Below are 17,396 nucleotides of genomic sequence, written 5' to 3' on the forward strand. Positions count from 1 at the left end.
GGGGGGGGGCGAATTGACATTTTTATTTATGTGATACATACAGCTATTTCCCCGTCCATCATATTTCTTCTCCTTGTTTTATTCTGACAACTAATACAGGTATGGTGAAATCCATATATTATATTCTTTCTTTTCAAAGAAGGGACAGAAGTAGTGTTTTGTTTTTTTCCACCTGCCCGTAAAAACAGGATTTTTTTGCGGCAGGTATCTTGAAATGAGCCGTTGGGTTATTGTGGAAGAAGTCGGCTGTTCCCTGAACAACAACAGGCTTGCTTCAGCACTGATTGTGTTTGGGAAAGTGTGGTTTCTTATCTGTCCATTTGGATGAAAGAGATTGTTGGCTTGTGTGTGTGTTGGTGTGTGGTTGTGTGTGTGTTTGGGGGGCGGGGCGGGGGGATTACGTAAAGTGTATGCTCTATTATGTCCCAAAAAAATGTTTAATTTTTTTGTTGCACCCCTCTTGAATTTTTGTAGATATGAGGCGGATCTAGCAAATAGATTATATTGCTCGTTCAGATAAACAGCGTGCATTTAAGGCCTATCTTGTTATTGAAATTGACGTCGGTGATTTTTAAAAATAGACTTTAGGCTCTTTGCCTTGCACATAGAAGGGGATTACTTTGATTCTCACTTTAGAAGATATTTTCTTGAGCATTTCTGTCTTTCAGCTGGAATATATCCCACTCAGCCCAAGTTGGCCTTCACAGGCAGTCGAAGTAGCCTCTACCTACTAAATTATCATAATTGTTTTAATGGAGGACAAAGACCATTTCAAGAATAATTTGTCCTGTGAGGTTAAAAGGGGTTCTTCTACATTTGAGTAAACTTTAGGTACTTTTGAGATATTGGCCGTCAGAGTTTGTGAGTTCTAAATGCAAAAACGTTTTTCTTGGAGCAGAATAGTCCTTTCAGAATGAAAAGTGGTCCACCATGTGGTACATTGAAGATGTTGTTGTTGTTGTTGTTTCAAATCCCTTTAGCTGCGAGCATTTCGCTCTTGGCAGCGCAATGCCTCCCTTAAGTAAATACCTTGTCATCTTGTCAACATAGAGTAGAGCAGGCTTTGTAAGTCTGTAGGTGCCGTGCATTGAAGATAGAACGTGCTGCAAACTGTGACTGGAAACCTCCACAAAACACAGATAGAATCCTTTTAATCTCATAGGACAAATCGCAACTGTTGTATAAGTTAACCTCTTCAGTGCTGAGGCGTTTCCATTTAACTTTGTGCAGACAAGATTAAATCTGAATATTCATTCAAGACAGATTTAAACACAGTCATGATATATTTCCCCTTTTTAAAGACTAAAAAACTGCATAAGTTGCAAATACATCTTCTAAAACTTCCTGAATAAGCCAATAGCAAAACTGTAAGTGAACTGGAATAGGAGAATACAATAGAGGATATGTGTACTCAGCAGTGAAGAAGCTAAGACTCTGTGCATGTTTTTTTCTGCAGCCCGTCTGACCTTGAGGCAGACTTGGAAGACAACCAGGACTACGACAGCACGGTCAGCCACTCGGAGACCAACCTCACATTGATTGGTCGATCGGAATCCTCGGACATGTCTCAGAACCTGCCCAACCGGCCGCTGTGTGCCGCTGGCACGGGCCTGGGTCGCTTCGGTGGGGGTGTGGGCATCACCTCAAAGTTCTCCCCGGAATCAAACCGGGCAGCATTCAAGTTCAACCCCAGCAACATGTCCAGTGACGCTGATTCCCCCCGCACCAACACCCCCTCCACCTCCTCCTCCTCCTCGATTCTGTCTCGATACCGTGAAATGGACTCCCCGCACACGACCACATCCAGCGCCAACAACAACAACAACACCAGCACCAGCAGCGGACCCCCGGACCCTGACTCCCCACGCCGTTTCAACAACAACAGCAACAACAACAACAACAACAGCAGCAGCATTGGTGGAGGCTCGGCAGGCTCAACTTCTTCCTCCTCCACCCTCTCCTCGCAGATCCAGCCCCGCCCCGTGGGCTTCTCCGTGTTCCGAGACAGAGACAGTACGACCGCGACGTCCGCTGGGGGCGGGGTTCTCGGCAGCTCCTCGTCCAGGGGAGATAAACCACCGTACTCCAGCTCGCTCGTGGGCTCGAGGTTCGGCCGGGACCGTGACGGGGGAGCGAGTGGTGCCGCAGGGGCGGGCTCGGCACATTCTCGCCTGGCAAGCTACCAGTCTCCGCGGCCTTTTGTGTCGATGTCGTCTTCTTCAGCAGCTATGAACCAGCAACAGACGGAGACCATCTCACAGCTGGAGAAGGTGAGTTGATCCGCCACACGCTTTCTTGTTTGTTTTTGTTTTAGTAAGGTTTTACAGCGCTCGCAACACAATGTCATATGAGTGCCGAAGATTAGAGGAGTTACAAGAGAGTAACAAACACAAAATTAAAGGAGAGGAGATAAGGACAATAGATGTTTGATAGGAAAGAAGGAGCAAGCCACACCAGAACACCCACCAACCACCCACTCAATGCTTTCTTAATCACAGTATTCACCAACAGTGGCAAAGATGATACACGGGTGGTTGACGGGTGCTCTAGTGTGGTTTCTTCCTTCTTTCCTATCAAACATCTATCGTCCTGGTCTCTCCCTCTTCAGTTATGTGTTTGTTACTCTCTTGTAATGCCTCTAATCTTCTGCACTTATATGACCTTATTATCTTGCAAGTGCCACAGCTGTTATTGAAACTAAAGAGATGATACACCATGGCAGATGCCATGCATAGTCCTTTTAGATCTGATGTTTATATATATATGTGTTACACATATCCTCTCAATACTGACTGGGATAATTGTATATATTTTTAACACCCACATCTACACAATTAAGATAATTTAAGAGTCAGGCTGTTTCACCCGCCTTATTTGAGCCCAACCTGGGCCAAGTGAGATGCAACATCCCAGCAGACTGTTCTGTGATCATGAGAAGAGGATGAGTAATTGATAATTAAAGGTGGTCCTTTACTCTTTGCAGTCATACAGCCAGCACTAAAAAATACCCCATCTGGTCATACAGTGGAGGAGAGTGGCTGCTCAGACTTCTCGAGCCTGTTGCAGAACTGTGTCGGGTGACTGGAACAAATAATTTTCACCGTCGCATTATTGCAGCTAGTGACCGCAAAGTGTTAATTCTCCTGTATCTTGTCATCATCACTTTCAATCACCGTGGTATTGGGTATAGGCCACAAGAAGGCTCTCCCTCTGTCTCTGTTTTGGCCGATCTTCTCTTCCTCCAGCCAGCTGTGCCACATGTATGTCTGAGATATGCCTCCAGATCTCATTCCAAGGTGGACCTCAGCCTTCCTCTCTTTCCCCTCCCCTGGGGATTCCATCATAGGTTTTTGTCTTGTTATACGCTGTGCACACTACGGATGGGATCGGCCGATCGCCCTACTCGGTCTCCTCAAAAACAAATGTGTTTGTTTTCAGTTTCAGGCGACCAAGTCTGGCGATCGGCCGGATCCAGCTGTAGTGGGCACCCCATATACATTATACACTGGCTTTTCGTAGCTTTGTATCGTTTCTCTGAAATTTACCTCATTTGATTTTGTGTGTGTTTTTTCAGCAACTGGATAAAGAAAAAGAGGAAAACAAAAGATTGCAACAGCAACTGGAGGAGAAAGACAAAAAGATTGCTGAGCTGGAAAAGGCTATTGAGCTGCTGAACACTGTAAGTCGTATGGTTGGTTTAGGCTCTTATCTTCTGGTATACATTCAGCTTTGGAAATGTCGAGGAAATTCCATGCTTCAAACAGAATCTGTGTTGTTTTGTTTCTAATGTTGAATTGAGTGTTATATTGTACTGTATTGATGATTACTTTTAATAAGTCAGAACTTATGCATTGTTTAATAATATGTGCGGAGTATAGGCTTTGTTCTATTTCAATCAGATGTGGAAGTTTGTATGGTTAAGAATATTGCATTTTTGCTTTGTTATGGAATTTATATCTTTTAAAACTGTTAAATGTTATGGTTTGTGTTGACAGACAGATGCAGTCTTGGTAATAACCCCATTCTCCAACCCCCTCTTTTTCCATTTGTGAATTTGGTTACTGATTTTTACAAAGGACAGATTCATTTGAAGACTTTTTATCAGGGCAATATTCCAATACTATGGTGTGTCATGGGCTCCGAGGGTTGAACCAAAGGAAAACTTTTGTAGTTGAATCTCATGGTCTACATTTGTTGATAAGGTTTGTTTCATTTGACCATAGTTAAATGTTTACTCATTAAGAAAGAACCATTATTATTTTGAAAGATAATGAAGCTTTATGACGTCGAAATGTTGTAGCCAAGAGAGAAGCCTGCAAGCTGTGCACACCCACAAGTGGAAATCAAAATGTGACAAACTCTTCTCTACCAGAATTGGTTTCATTGGCCTTAACAGTAAGCCGCAAGTCATCTTAGTCTTTATTTCTTCTATTTTGTCAAAAATTATTCTCCTTGGTCGATGCACTGGTCATGCCTCGATATTGTTAAGATTTAAGTTAAAATTTCGCATTCTGTGGATGCTGTGTTTATTCCAGCTGTGCCCAAGAGTGCAGATACATTTCATGAAGAAAAGGTCTAATACATTTCTTTTCCTTTTTTCTGAACATCTGACTGGATGCAGAAATAAGTGTATGTAAGCTCTTCTTTGTTTGTGCTTGTTTTTGTCCTTATAGTGGTAGAGCATTTTGCCCTTGAGTGTTGTACCTGTGGCATTCATTGATTGTTCCTGTGAGTATTGCTATAGATTTGTATTGAATGACTGATGATGTTTGATCGATGTAGTCGTAGCATCAAGCTCGCATCCTGTCACTTCACATTATGCCTGTCTTTTGGTGAGGAATTTCAGATGCACCCTGATTAGTCCAGAATTTACGTGGGTGGGATTTTCAGTTAGGTTATTCCCTCTACCATAAGTTGAAGCATAATCGAGATATTCCAGATTTTGACGTCACAAACATGTCAGTACTGGTCCAAAAGACACTGTTGATGCTATTCAGCATTTCTGTATCTTGTTGTTTAGGAACTTGCTAGTCTACATGAAGCTACATGCACATTTACTTATCATCATCAAGTGTCAGATCTGCGACAGACATCAGAAATCATGGTTCTCCATTCATTCCTGTGCTCGGATGCTCTCAACAAACTTACAGTATCCTGATCTTATGTCTATCAATATGATGTAGAAAAAGAGTTACTTTTATATTAACTTTTCAACTCTTTAGTCAATAGTTCCAATCGTCTTTCTCCTGGCTTTGATTAGCATCTTCAATCTCAGAACAGTTGAGCCTGCTTTGAGAGCCCATCAAAGGCTCAAATTTTCCTTTGATTCTTCTGCATGTGTATGGTATGCACTACCTGCATGTGTTTGCCTGTCGTGATAAGGACAATCTTCATCAGTTTTTTTAACTGTGCACCATGCAATAGACAGTGGAGTATCATTTCTCCTGTGGTTTTTATTTGTTTTTTGTTTGTTTTTTTGTTGTTGTTTGTTTGTTTTTTAAGGGGGGGGGGGACTTTTTGAATTTTTGTTTGGGTTCTTTTTGTGTGTTTATGTTGTTTTTTAAAGTCTTGATGAGAATGCACTAGTAGTTTCATTAAAGCAGTTAACTGCGGCAGTTCAAATTGTTTCTCCAAGGGAAATATCTTATAGTGTTGTGTTGTGATGTCATGAATATTTATGAGCTCATAATGCTTCTGTTGTCACAGTGTGTTTCTTCAGTTTTGTGCTGTGTTGTTTCCTGCGGTGTTTGCCTCATGTTGTCCCATTCCTTGGTCACATTCAGCCTTTCACTTCCCAGTGTGCTCCTTCTTTCCTATCAAATATCTATTGTCCTTATCTCTCCTCTTTCTTTGTATGCTTGTTACTCTCTTGTAACACCTCTAATCTTCGGTGCTTATATGGCATTGTGTTGCAAGTGCCATAAAATACTTACTATAACAATAAAACAAACGAACTGTAGATGTTTATATATTTGGTCATTGAAATTTAACTTTCTGTGTCTTCGTGTACTCAGCCTTTCAATTTCTCAGGTTAAATGTATTCTTGAATTGTCATTTTGGCAGTTAGAATTTTATAAATGAGAATTTTATGAATTTTTAGATGACTCTTTTTAAACGGTGGATTTGGAGCCACTGGTAGGTCTTGTACTTCTTTTGTATCCAATTTTTGTTTCTGTTTGGCTCGCTGATATGACCGTTGTTGTATCAGTGTGCTTCTCTTTACTTGTTTATTTTACTTTAATCAATTATAAAAGAAGTGGGATATTTTAAAGAGAATTGGAGAATGGTCTCCATGGCCATTTCCTGTGAGGAATACCTTATGAAACATTGATTACAGTCATGACATGAATCGCGGCTGATCAGAAATGACATGAACTTGTGTGTGCCCGTGCTTCAGAATGAGCTTGTTTGCCTGCGGCTGGCGCTATTATGTGCTTTGCTCCTTCTTTCCTATCAAACATCTGTTGACACCCCGGGGCAGTGCCACTGACTGTAGTGTCTTTAGGCCATTCCCAAAGGGGGGACTTTTCTCATTCAAGCATAGTAGAATTGTAAATGGGCTGACTCATGTCATGCTCATAACTGCCTGATCTACAACAGGGAACTGCTGCTTTTTCTTTCCTGATCCTTACTATTGTCATTTTCCTCTACTTCCTTTGTGTGTTTGGCACTCTCTTGTGACCTGCTATTTCCGGGATGCCTTGATAGTCGAAGCAGACTTTGTGCTGTTGAAGCTAGAGAGTTGAGCAGAATAAGCCTGATTCCCTGTAAAGACCTCTCTGTTGACACCCACCCCTTGGCGCTCATATAACCTTCTGCAGTTGCGAGCACCGTAAAACCCTCTACTATAAAAAAAAGAATATCGTCTATATGTCTCCTCCTTCTTTTTTGTGTTTGTTACTCTTTTGTAACGCCTCAAGTCTTCACACTTATGGTATGATCTTATCTTGTTGCAAGTACCGCAAAACTCTTACTCAAACCAAAAGTGTGTTTGCCTGTTATCCCATCAGTGTCCTAGTCTCTGCTTTCCTTGTTGTTTTCATCAATGTTGTCATCTGTGAGGGGTTTTTCCATGTTCCTTTCATTGTGCTTGTTGTCAGGGAAGAGGGGGGGAGGGCACCGCCACTGGCAGGTCCCACAGTCGAACCTGCTTGTGTTGAACTCGCTTGATTTATCTTCAGTTCGGTTAAGTTGATCTTTTTCTTGGGTCCCAGCACCTCTTCCTCTGTACAGGTCCTGACGGTCAAGTTGAACTTCGGATGATTTGATCTTTTTTTCACACCCCCGACAACATCAGCTCATTTGTAGTCTACTGTATAATGAATTATGATTTTCCAGTGATTACTTGCTTTTACTTTTTATTTGTATCTTTTCATCAGTTGGTGGGTGGTTCACAGGTGCTCTGGTGTGGTTAGCTCCTTCTTTCCTATCAAACAGCTATGGTCCTTATCTTTCCTCCTCCTTTTTTGTGTTTGTTACTCTCTTGTAACGCCTCTAATCTTCGGCACTTATATGACCTTATTGTGTTGCAAGTGCCGTAAAACTCTTACTGAAACTAAACTTTCCATCAGTTGTTCCTGTCTACCTGTCTTATTTTTTCCCTGCAATTGGTGACTGTTGTTGTATCGATGTAAATGTGCTTCTCTTTACTCAAACCAACCAGTCTACACCCACTGTGTACATTTTATCCAATTTCTTAGTCATGTTTGAGATTGCCTTGTGCCCATGGTACAATGGAACTGACTTTCCTGCCTGTTCACTCCGGTAGTTTAGTGTTTACCTAAGATAGAACACATGTTCGGATTGCACTCTCTCTCTCTCTCTCTCTCTCTCTCTCTCTCTCTCTCTCTCTCTCTCTCTCTCTCTCTCTCTCTCTCTCTCTCTCTCTCTCTCTTTCTCTCTCTCTCTCTCTCTCTCTCTCTCTCTCTCTCTCTCTCTCTCTCTCTCTCTCTCAGGTTGACTCTCAGTGTCTTTAGATCAACACTTCACTATCTCAGAATTACGAAGTTCTATTTGACATTTGTAGCCATTATGAGTTATTAAACCATGAGGTCAGAAACTAAATTATGTTCTTCCTGCTCTATCAAAATTGCAAGAATATTGGAAGTCGTCATCAAGGTATTCAAAGAATTACATTTTAAAAAATCTTAACATGTTGTGAAACAAAACATTTTTAACGTCATTTCTCAAAACTAGGTACTGAGCAGATGGAACTTTGTAATTCTAGGGTAACGATTTGTACCCTGAGAAGACTATTATGTTAAATATTTTTTGTTTCATGTATTATTGTCCTGAGTTTAATTGATTTTTAGAATTTGTTTAGGTTGGGGGGGGGGGGGGGGTTTGTGTGGAGGGGGTTGCAGAGAGTATATTTCAAAGTATGAGTTATAGTTTCATGTTGACTATGTCCGTCTGTATATTTTGTCTTTCTTTGGCCAGGCTCTGTTATTCAAGGCCCACATGGCAGGGGTTTTGTGTATATATATATATATATCAACCTATGCTTTTCCTGTATATATTGGATGTTTAAGTAAACTGAGCAGTGAGACAGGTCACGTGGCTCTACAGGAACAATTATTACATTTGTGTTATTCTTGTTTTTATTTTATCCAAGAAGAATGTTCCAGAAAGGATGTGTATTTCATGGCCCATATATAATAAGCAGGATGGCCCAGTATATGATAAATACCAGTCTTCAAGTGTGATGTGATCGAGAAGAGGCGAAGAAAATGACAAATATGTTCCAGCACAGAATTGAAGATTTTTTTGTATTTTTCTCTTCATGCCACTTATGATTCATTCCAGAATTTCTGATCACTGCTAGTGACTGTCCATCTAATATACTGATAGATATTCTGGTGTCTCATTTAGTGATGATGAGGAAACCTATGAGACATAACGTTATGCCGTTTTAGTACCTTAATTCTTAAATTCATACTTAGTACTATTCATATTAGATGGAGAGAAAATTTTCTGAGATTCTCCTTTTTTACTCTACTTCTTTCACAATGTTAATTAACAGTAAAACCTCAGTTTGACATACTGCGTTCAGACCCTCGATTTTGAATGTTACAGCCGAGGTACATATTGGCCAAAAAGAGTAAAATTAATTACTAAAGGAAATTGAGGCTTCAGAAAGTGAATGCTACAGTCAAAAATACATTGTAAACTGTACATCATACCTAGAATTTACTCAACGATAATAATAGCATTTATTTAGCATAATATCCCGCTGGGAAACAAGCTGTGAATGCTGCACAGTTATTTCAAGTATTTAGTACACTGACACAAAAGTGCAGTGGGTGGTCGGCGAGTGCTCTGATGTGGTATGTTCCTTCTTTCCCATCAAACATCTTGTGACCTCAGTGCTTTCTGTCTTATGATGTCCATTTTTTTATAACAGTGAAAACAGTTCGTAACAAAGAGTGAGCTTAAGAAGAAGTCACATTTTCACTATTTTAAAAAATGGAGATACAACAAGAAAGCACTGAGGTTGCGATCTATCATCCTTATCTCCCTCCCTTCTATTTTGTATTTGTTACTCTCATGTAACACCTCTAATCTTTGACACATACATGACCTTATTGTGTTGCAAATGCCGTAAAACACTTACTAAAACTAAAACAAACAAAAACGCATGTTATATGATGCCAACAACTTGTTGTTTTTTTCTGTTTACCAACAGGAATGCGACGGTCTTGACGAAGACAACTTGAAGCTTCAAGAGGAGAACAAAGCGCTGATCAGGGCCATGTCGAAGCTCACCACAAACGTCTAGGGGGACTGGAGACCTCTGGCTGAGAACTGCACCGGAATAATTCAGAACATCGGAGCATTATAGATATATGGTGTTGTATTCAAATTTGGACTCAATGTTGTTGTCAAACTTGGAACTACAGTTGAAATTGTCCAAGGCAGCCATCCCAGGAGAAAAGTGGTTGTCTTAGACAAGTGGACATCTTGAACAGTGTCATTATAATATTTTTAAAACGCAAGGGGGGGAGGGAGAAGTGGTTGTTTGTAGGGGTGATTGTCCTGGGCAGGTGGTCGTTTGAGCATGGTCGACTGTAGTTATATGCGTTGCGCGTAGATAGCATAGCCGATGTCTCGTTCTGTACCAAGAATGTTTACAAGTCTGTGGTGAACGTAACCGTAGCGGGAGCCAACCATAGATTATACCATCTGTCCTACGTCTCTCTTATTTCTACTTGTTACATTGATGTTCACGATACCTTTTCTTTTACATTTTGCCTCACGGAGTCTGCCCAAAGAGCGGAGATTCCAGCGACTCCTGGATAGTGACACAAAGCTAGGTGAAATTGAAAGTGATAGTGCATTGTCTTTTTCACCATCTAGCCTTCACATCGAAGGCTCACGAAATTTCATAATGATTCTATATTCAGTTTGGTTAACCATTGCCATGTGGGGTGCAGTGTAAAGGTTGGCAGACTGTTAGGCTCTCAATTAGAGCATTCGCGTACTTTGTGTAAATCCCATTGATTGAATAAATGACTCTCACAGTGTGGGAAGGAAAGGTGTACGGCCGCAGTAATGTGGAAACATGCTGTTTGACTTGTAGAGCCTTATAAAGCTAGAGACGAGGTGATTACATATTAACATTGATTGTCATGACCCGTGGCAATTTTGTATCAAATTACTTTCCTTGGGTAGTGTGGGTTATTCATCAAGTGGGTTATTCTTGAGGAAAAGAATACCTGGTTTCTTTTTTTCTTTTCTTTTTTGTTTTAGTGAGAGCTTTACGGCGCTTGCAACACATTTAGGTCATAAAATGCTGAAGATTAGAGGTGTTAATACAAAAGAGTACCAAACACAAAAAAGAGGGAGGAGATTATAAGGGTGATAGATGTTTGATAGGAGAGAAAGGAGCAAACCATACCAGAGCACCGGCCAACCAGCCACTAGTTTCATCTTGACCATTCTTTGATAATGTTTGTTGCAAAAAAGACGAGCACCGTCAGCTCCTGTCAACTACAAGCAGAAATTTCGTATTCTGATTCTGAGACTTGAATAGTGGAAGCGCTAGTGAACGGCCGAAACGGGCTATGTGTAGGGCATAGTTCTACAGTTTTCCTAGTGTATGGAACATCAAAATCTAAAAACGATTGTACATGTACATATATATATATTATCATATGTTTATCTTTGCAGTATTGTTACACTGTTGGAAGATTGTTAGAAAAAATTATAACTTAACCCTTTGACCTCCCTAATCTGCATGATCTTATACACCTAAACTCCTGTGAATTGACTGATATATATATATCGTCGGCCAGCTGTTCAGATGTGCTCTACCCAAAATTTAGACTTGAAAAAATTGCAGTATCTCAATCTGTAGTATTAGTTGCAAATGCTCCAGAAATATTTTTTCAAAATTGAAATTCTTAAAGCTGAAAAAGGCACAAAAAAGATATATAAATTAGGTGCAATTATTAAAAGAATGAAATAGTTTTATATTGTAAAACGCATAGAGCTTTTCGCTGTTGAGTGGGAATTTGTACTTTATACAAGTGCTATTTATTATTTACTGTTATTATTATTTTATATCTCTGTCCTGAAAAATGTTGCGCTTTAGAATATTTGAACAGTTTGTCGACAATATAGATATACAGCACTCTACACAGAGATGTGCGTCCGGTACACAGAAGGGTAAAGGTCATCCTGTTTCCGTGGATTGACACTTTCAGTACCGTCAGCGACTTTTGTCGCCCGGCCGTAGTATGCGCTCATTACCACTGGCGACTTTAGTAGCCAACTTGACCAGGCACACTAAACATATATTTTAGACAACAAACGATGCCACCGCACTGAAGTAAATACAAAAGGAAGTCAATTTGTTTGACAGCTGAATGGTTGATGAAACACTGAATTTTTAAGGCGTATTTCTTGAACTGTGAAAGTTTTAAAAGTAATTTTTTTTTTTATTCTTCAATAGCTTCAGCATTCTAAACTGGTGCGGTACTTGAGGGCTTCTCCCTATATGAGCCTTTGGTACTGTAAGTGGTAATGACACTTGTACAGTTTTACCCTCACCGATGTGATTGTTGGATTGGTGGAAAACTTCTGTTAAGGCTCGCTGATTGATTGCCCCTGGGTACATCATGTGACTCGGGACTGCGTTCCTCTCCCCATTTGGCTCAATATGATCATGGTTGTGCTGTAGTGAGATTGTATGCATGCATGTTTTTGTCCATGGCAACATTTCTTCTCTGCCCGGTTTAGAAAATTTTTGTCATTTATTAGCTTTAGTATTTAGTATAATGGTTTGTTGATTTTGTTCATTTTGTCTGTCTCTCACTTGCTCTAGCTCTAGCAGTGTGTCTTATTCAGCACCTGACACATAGAAGGTGATAAAATTGGTCGTCTTTGTGCTAATCTGTGAATCAGATCAGAATGGGATTCTAAGTTGGTGTCATGCTGTACTACAGAGCAGATGGCTCGTGTTCGAATCCCCAACAGGACATTCTTAATTTGGGTAGTTTTGGGGATTTTAAGGCTCTATACCAACTTGACTTTGTCTTATCGGACATGGATGTTTAATTTGGAAGTCCCTCCTCTTAAACAACCTTACAGTGTTGAAAATGGGGTTCAACCCATACAATGAGAGGGATAGTTGGGTCAGGGCTTTTGTTTTTTATCCTTCATATATAATATTTTCTTCTGAGCTTCGTGTTCAAAATGAGCTACATTTTGGCAAGTAATGGTGTTTGTTTACCGTCAACTAATCTCAAAAGGTTTGAAGGGAGGGTTTAAATCCGCATCTAGTTTTACTGTACCAACACAGAGTGACTTTGAAAATTTCGTGTTAGTTTCAGTCAGGTCATAGTGAGCCTGCAATCTTTTGTTTGTTGGTGGATTTTTTTTTTCTTTTCTTTTCTGTTAGTTATTTTGTCTTTTTTTTTTTTTTTTCCCTTCCTTGTAAATAGAAAACTACTATCGAGTTAATGAAATGCAGGTTATTTTAGACATTCCTTTTTACACAAGTAACAGAGCGGTCTCCCAGTGTCTGGCAGTCTCTACATAGATGTGTATTCTGTGTGTTGCTTTCCTTTCTTCACTGTACATAGTTTATATTTAAAGATCATGTGATACCATTTTGTACATAAATATATACCAGTCTGATTTAGATATATATACGTGAATACGTAATTTCAGACATGATGCATCAAAATGGGTTGCTTTTAAGGACAAGCGGGCTAACCAGGATTTCGGGAGTTTCCCGAAATCTTGACCTACACCAAAAGTGGGCATTGCTCTGCCTATAGGAGAAGTTTGGTTTCATTGGTGTGTTTATTTGTTTGGGAAAAGAGAAAAGTCTCTTTGCCTTTTAAAGAAACTGAACAAGAGTCCAAAAACTTTACCTTCGATTTTCTCAAGACAGCATTTTTCGGGATAGCCCCCTTGTGCTCAAAAGCGACCAAATCGTGTTGTGGGGGGTGTCGAATGTGCAAAACCAGAGAGTTGACAAAACAAAAATGTCTTTCATTCTGTTCTCTGATATACAGACATACTTTGTAGGCTTTGCTTTTTTCTGTTCTCACCACTTTTATTTCGCAGAGTGGCTAATTATGTTGTGTTTTGTAACGCTGTGGATAATTTGATGCGCGTAACATGCTTTCTTCCATAATACTAATTTGTCCAAGGAGGAATGACGGCACTCTGTGGCCATGATGCAATGAATGAAAAGAGATATATGTGTATATATATATGTACGGTATATCTCACTGGGCGGTTGAGTTGAAATGATCAGCACTAACTCGTGTTTGCGTTTTATGGTCATTGTTTTATTGAGTACTTTCTGTACTGCATTTATTTCCATCGCATGTACTCTGTACCTACATGTACTTTTTGTGATTTATCAGCAGTGGCTCTTGTGGAAAGGAGTACGTTTGTTTAATTCCCAAACTTGGTGCATATCGAATTATTTATGATTTTTATTTAAGTTGTATTAATTATGGAGAAGAAAAACATTCCATTTGTCTCACAATATTAATCATTATGTGGGTTTTATTTCCCATCTGATAACTACTACTACACCACATTTCCAGAGAGTGATCTTTAATCCTAACCATTTCTGTATGTCATAAGTTTTGTCATGTGTTGTGATGGATGTTAATCTAAGATTCCCACACGGAGAGAAGACCCGACCAAGTCACACGTAGCTGTAGTAGTGAATGTTGTACGTACCCACTGAACTACTAGATCAGCAGGCCCACACCATGCTAGTCACACCTGCAAGTACCATTATTATTATGTGGTTCCTACATTGTTTTTGCTTCCGCGTTTTCAGACGGGAAATTTTCATACTTTTGACGTGTCCGTGTCAGTGCTACATATTTTTTGTTTTGTGATGTCATCGGAGTAATTTTCAGTCGAACTGTTACAGAATTGATTTCATGGCCTTTTCTAATTTGGATCATAAGCGCGTGTGTCTTGGTAGTCCTGTGCGATGAAGGCCCCCTGGTCATTGTCATCCCTGGAGTGGTATACTAAGACAGAAAAGTTTTTGTTGATGTGTTAGCTTTCGTTGGACTGCCAAATTTGCACGTTTTGCCAAACACTCTTTCTCTCCATAACAGCATCATGTGTGGTCGGAGAGTTTTTACTGGCGTTAAATAATTTTTTTTTTAAGATCTTCTCAATGCTCATTGAAATCTGACCAGATACACAGGATGATGACCCTCATTGTTCTGTGCTGTATGCTCTTTCAAATCTCAACAATTTCTCCAGTTTTCTGTTTTAGAATGACACCTTGTCTATGGCCCACTGGGTTGATGTTTTCACTGTGAACAACAGAGATGGATTCAATTCCCATGTGTGAGGAAAGTATTGGGTTGAGTGTCTCTCTGCCTTTCTGCGTGGATAGTGTAACAACAAACACAGCCTGACTGGATGGTCCTGACAGGCAATATCAAAGCACCCCCCTTCTTTAATGATCTAAATTGTGTGATAGGTCGGGGTGTAAGATATTGAGTCATGTTCACCGCGGCAGCGACAGTCGTTGTATCAAGGCCGTTGGAGAATTTTGTGTCTGGCTCGTGGTTTGATATTGCGCAAGGGACATCATGTGGCCATTTGATATATATTGCACAAGTAAAATCTTTTGACCGTTATGGTTTATTTCTCTCACTGCTCTTTGTCTTTGTTGACCTGCCGAGTACAGTCTATTAATAATAATATTATATTGCATTTATACAGCGCTTTACATCTTAGACATGATTATTGGTATTAAAACCTCATACACACAAGAAAAAACTTTTCATATAAACAAGAAAACCTTTTCAACCACATAAGGAGGAACTTTCTCAGCCAAACAATAATTATACTTAAAAAGGAAAGCCATTAAAAAGATACATCAGCACGTGCTAACACACTCCAACTAAGACTTGCATTAGGATGTGTAAACTTCATTTGTCTGCAGAAATTTTGTATCCAAAATGTGCACCATTTTCACACAAATTGTGACAAATATAGGTGCATGTTTCTTAGAAATTTCCAGGTTCAGAAACAGCTACTCAAGAATTACAAAATTCTTTCTACTTATTACCTAGTTTTGAGCAATTTGACATAAAAGATTTTGAGTTTCACAACCTGTCAAGCTTTTTCAAATGCATATTTTTTTAATATCTTGATAACAACTCCGGATAATCTTACGATTTCGATAGAGCAGATAGAACACATGGTTTCTAACCTCATGGTCTTCGTATTATAGCTCAAGCGGCCAAAAATGTCGATAGAACAATGTAATTCTTAGGTAACGAAATTTCATTGACAACCACACAAAATGTGAGAGCTGAGAGCAAACTTCCTCATGGGGTGCGATTTCTGTTCACACTTACTCACGTGTATCTATATAGAGGAGTGCACAGCAGCTGTCACCAATCATCAGCATAGAATAGATCTATCCAAGGAACAAATACACACCTTTATAAATATTAAATAACTCTCTGTGGGTGGAAATTGTTTATGTAACCCTCTTGTAAAAGGACTCTTCATGAGCCAAATTGTGCAAAGATCTGACAGACGTGAGTGGCCAGTTTTAGCGTTACCGTCCACAGTTTCCTTGAGACACCAATAACATTGGGACTACCGTAAATAGAGATAAACACAAATGGATTTTTTTTTTTTTTGGTGTTTTTACTCAGCCTATCCAAGAGGTCTGATATGATATGGGGGGGTAATCATTTATGTTTGTTTTATATCGTCTTTTCCCCCCTTCCTCTTCTTGACATATCTTTTCCCTTCCTAGTCCATAGCCTAGGCCTTCACATATCAGTTTGTGCATTTGATAATTTGTTTGTTCAGAGTACTTTTACCTTGCATTTCTTGTTGGCTTTCATTCTTTCTTGATCTGAAGTTGTGGTCACCTTGGTGAAGGGGCCTTGAATGCTGATTCGTTTTCTTACAAATATGTTTAAATGTTACAGCGACTGTGCTTGTTTATGTTTTTGTTTCATTTTGTTCTGCTTTTCATTGTTTTGTTTTTTTATTACCGGTATGCAACAATCTTTGTAGTCATCAGTATCAGCAAAGAGGGCTGACTACAAAAGTGAGTGTTGTGGTTCTTTTGATCGTGTGCGTTGTGAAAGAGATGTGTCTTTTTCATTTTCTTTCTTTTTTTTTCTTTTTTTTTAGCTCAATTTGCTTTTAATTTTATGGAGTGTGGATCTTTAGTAAGACAACACACTCAATGTTGAGAGGTATCATCACATCTCTTGGCTTCTGCATGCTCATCATACACCGATGCTCTCGACTGATGAAGTCTGTGGGTGGTTGGCGGGTGCTCTGGTGTGGTTTGCTCCTTCTTTCCTATCAAACAACTATCATCCTTATCTCCCCTCCTTCTTCTTTATGTCTGTTACTCTCTTGTAACACCTCTGATCTTCGGCACTTATATAATGACCTTATTGTGTTGCAAGTGCCGTAAAATGCTTACTAAAACAAACAAGATGGAAGTCTGCACTGATAATGATATTTAATAAGGAACCAGTGAACCTCATGCACAATCACAGCGACAGGCGACCTGCTTTTTTTTGTCTCAACACCACCGTGTTTTCCTCTTGAGAATCTCATCATCCGTGTGTTGTGTGAACTTTTGTTGTTGCTGTATTCATTCACCCCACTGGCGGCTGATTGGGCAGGGGGGGGGGTGAGATTGGGGGTTGTGTTCACAATTTTTTCCTTCTATATACCTTGCTTGCTGTATTTTTTTGCCATCGACGTCACAACGCATACATTTTTTTTGTTGTTGTCGAGTAGGGAATCAGGCTGTTAGCTGGGACTTTCAATCATTCATTTACAGATGTCGGTATCATTATTATTAATGATGATAAACTTGTTATCATTGCACAGTTCAGGAGGATACACCCGTTAAGTAT

The 17,396-nt window shown here is 39.7% G+C and overlaps 1 protein-coding gene across 1 annotated transcript in view; it reads left to right on the forward strand.

Annotated features, from left to right (window-relative positions):
- Positions 1-10,805, forward strand: part of LOC101852291 (myosin-G heavy chain) — a gene marked incomplete in the record, with an annotated part of 37,954 nt that extends 27,149 nt beyond the window's left edge. The window contains 3 exon segments of the mRNA XM_005089992.3: positions 1,455-2,270; positions 3,575-3,679; positions 9,686-10,805. Coding sequence (XP_005090049.2) covers positions 1,455-2,270; positions 3,575-3,679; positions 9,686-9,778 — 1,014 coding nt within the window.
- Between the last annotated feature and the right edge of the window lie 6,591 nt (positions 10,806-17,396).

The sequence above is a fragment of the Aplysia californica genome, unplaced genomic scaffold (genome assembly GCF_000002075.1).
Source record: "Aplysia californica isolate F4 #8 unplaced genomic scaffold, AplCal3.0 scaffold00011, whole genome shotgun sequence".
NCBI lineage: Eukaryota > Metazoa > Mollusca > Gastropoda > Aplysiida > Aplysiidae > Aplysia > Aplysia californica.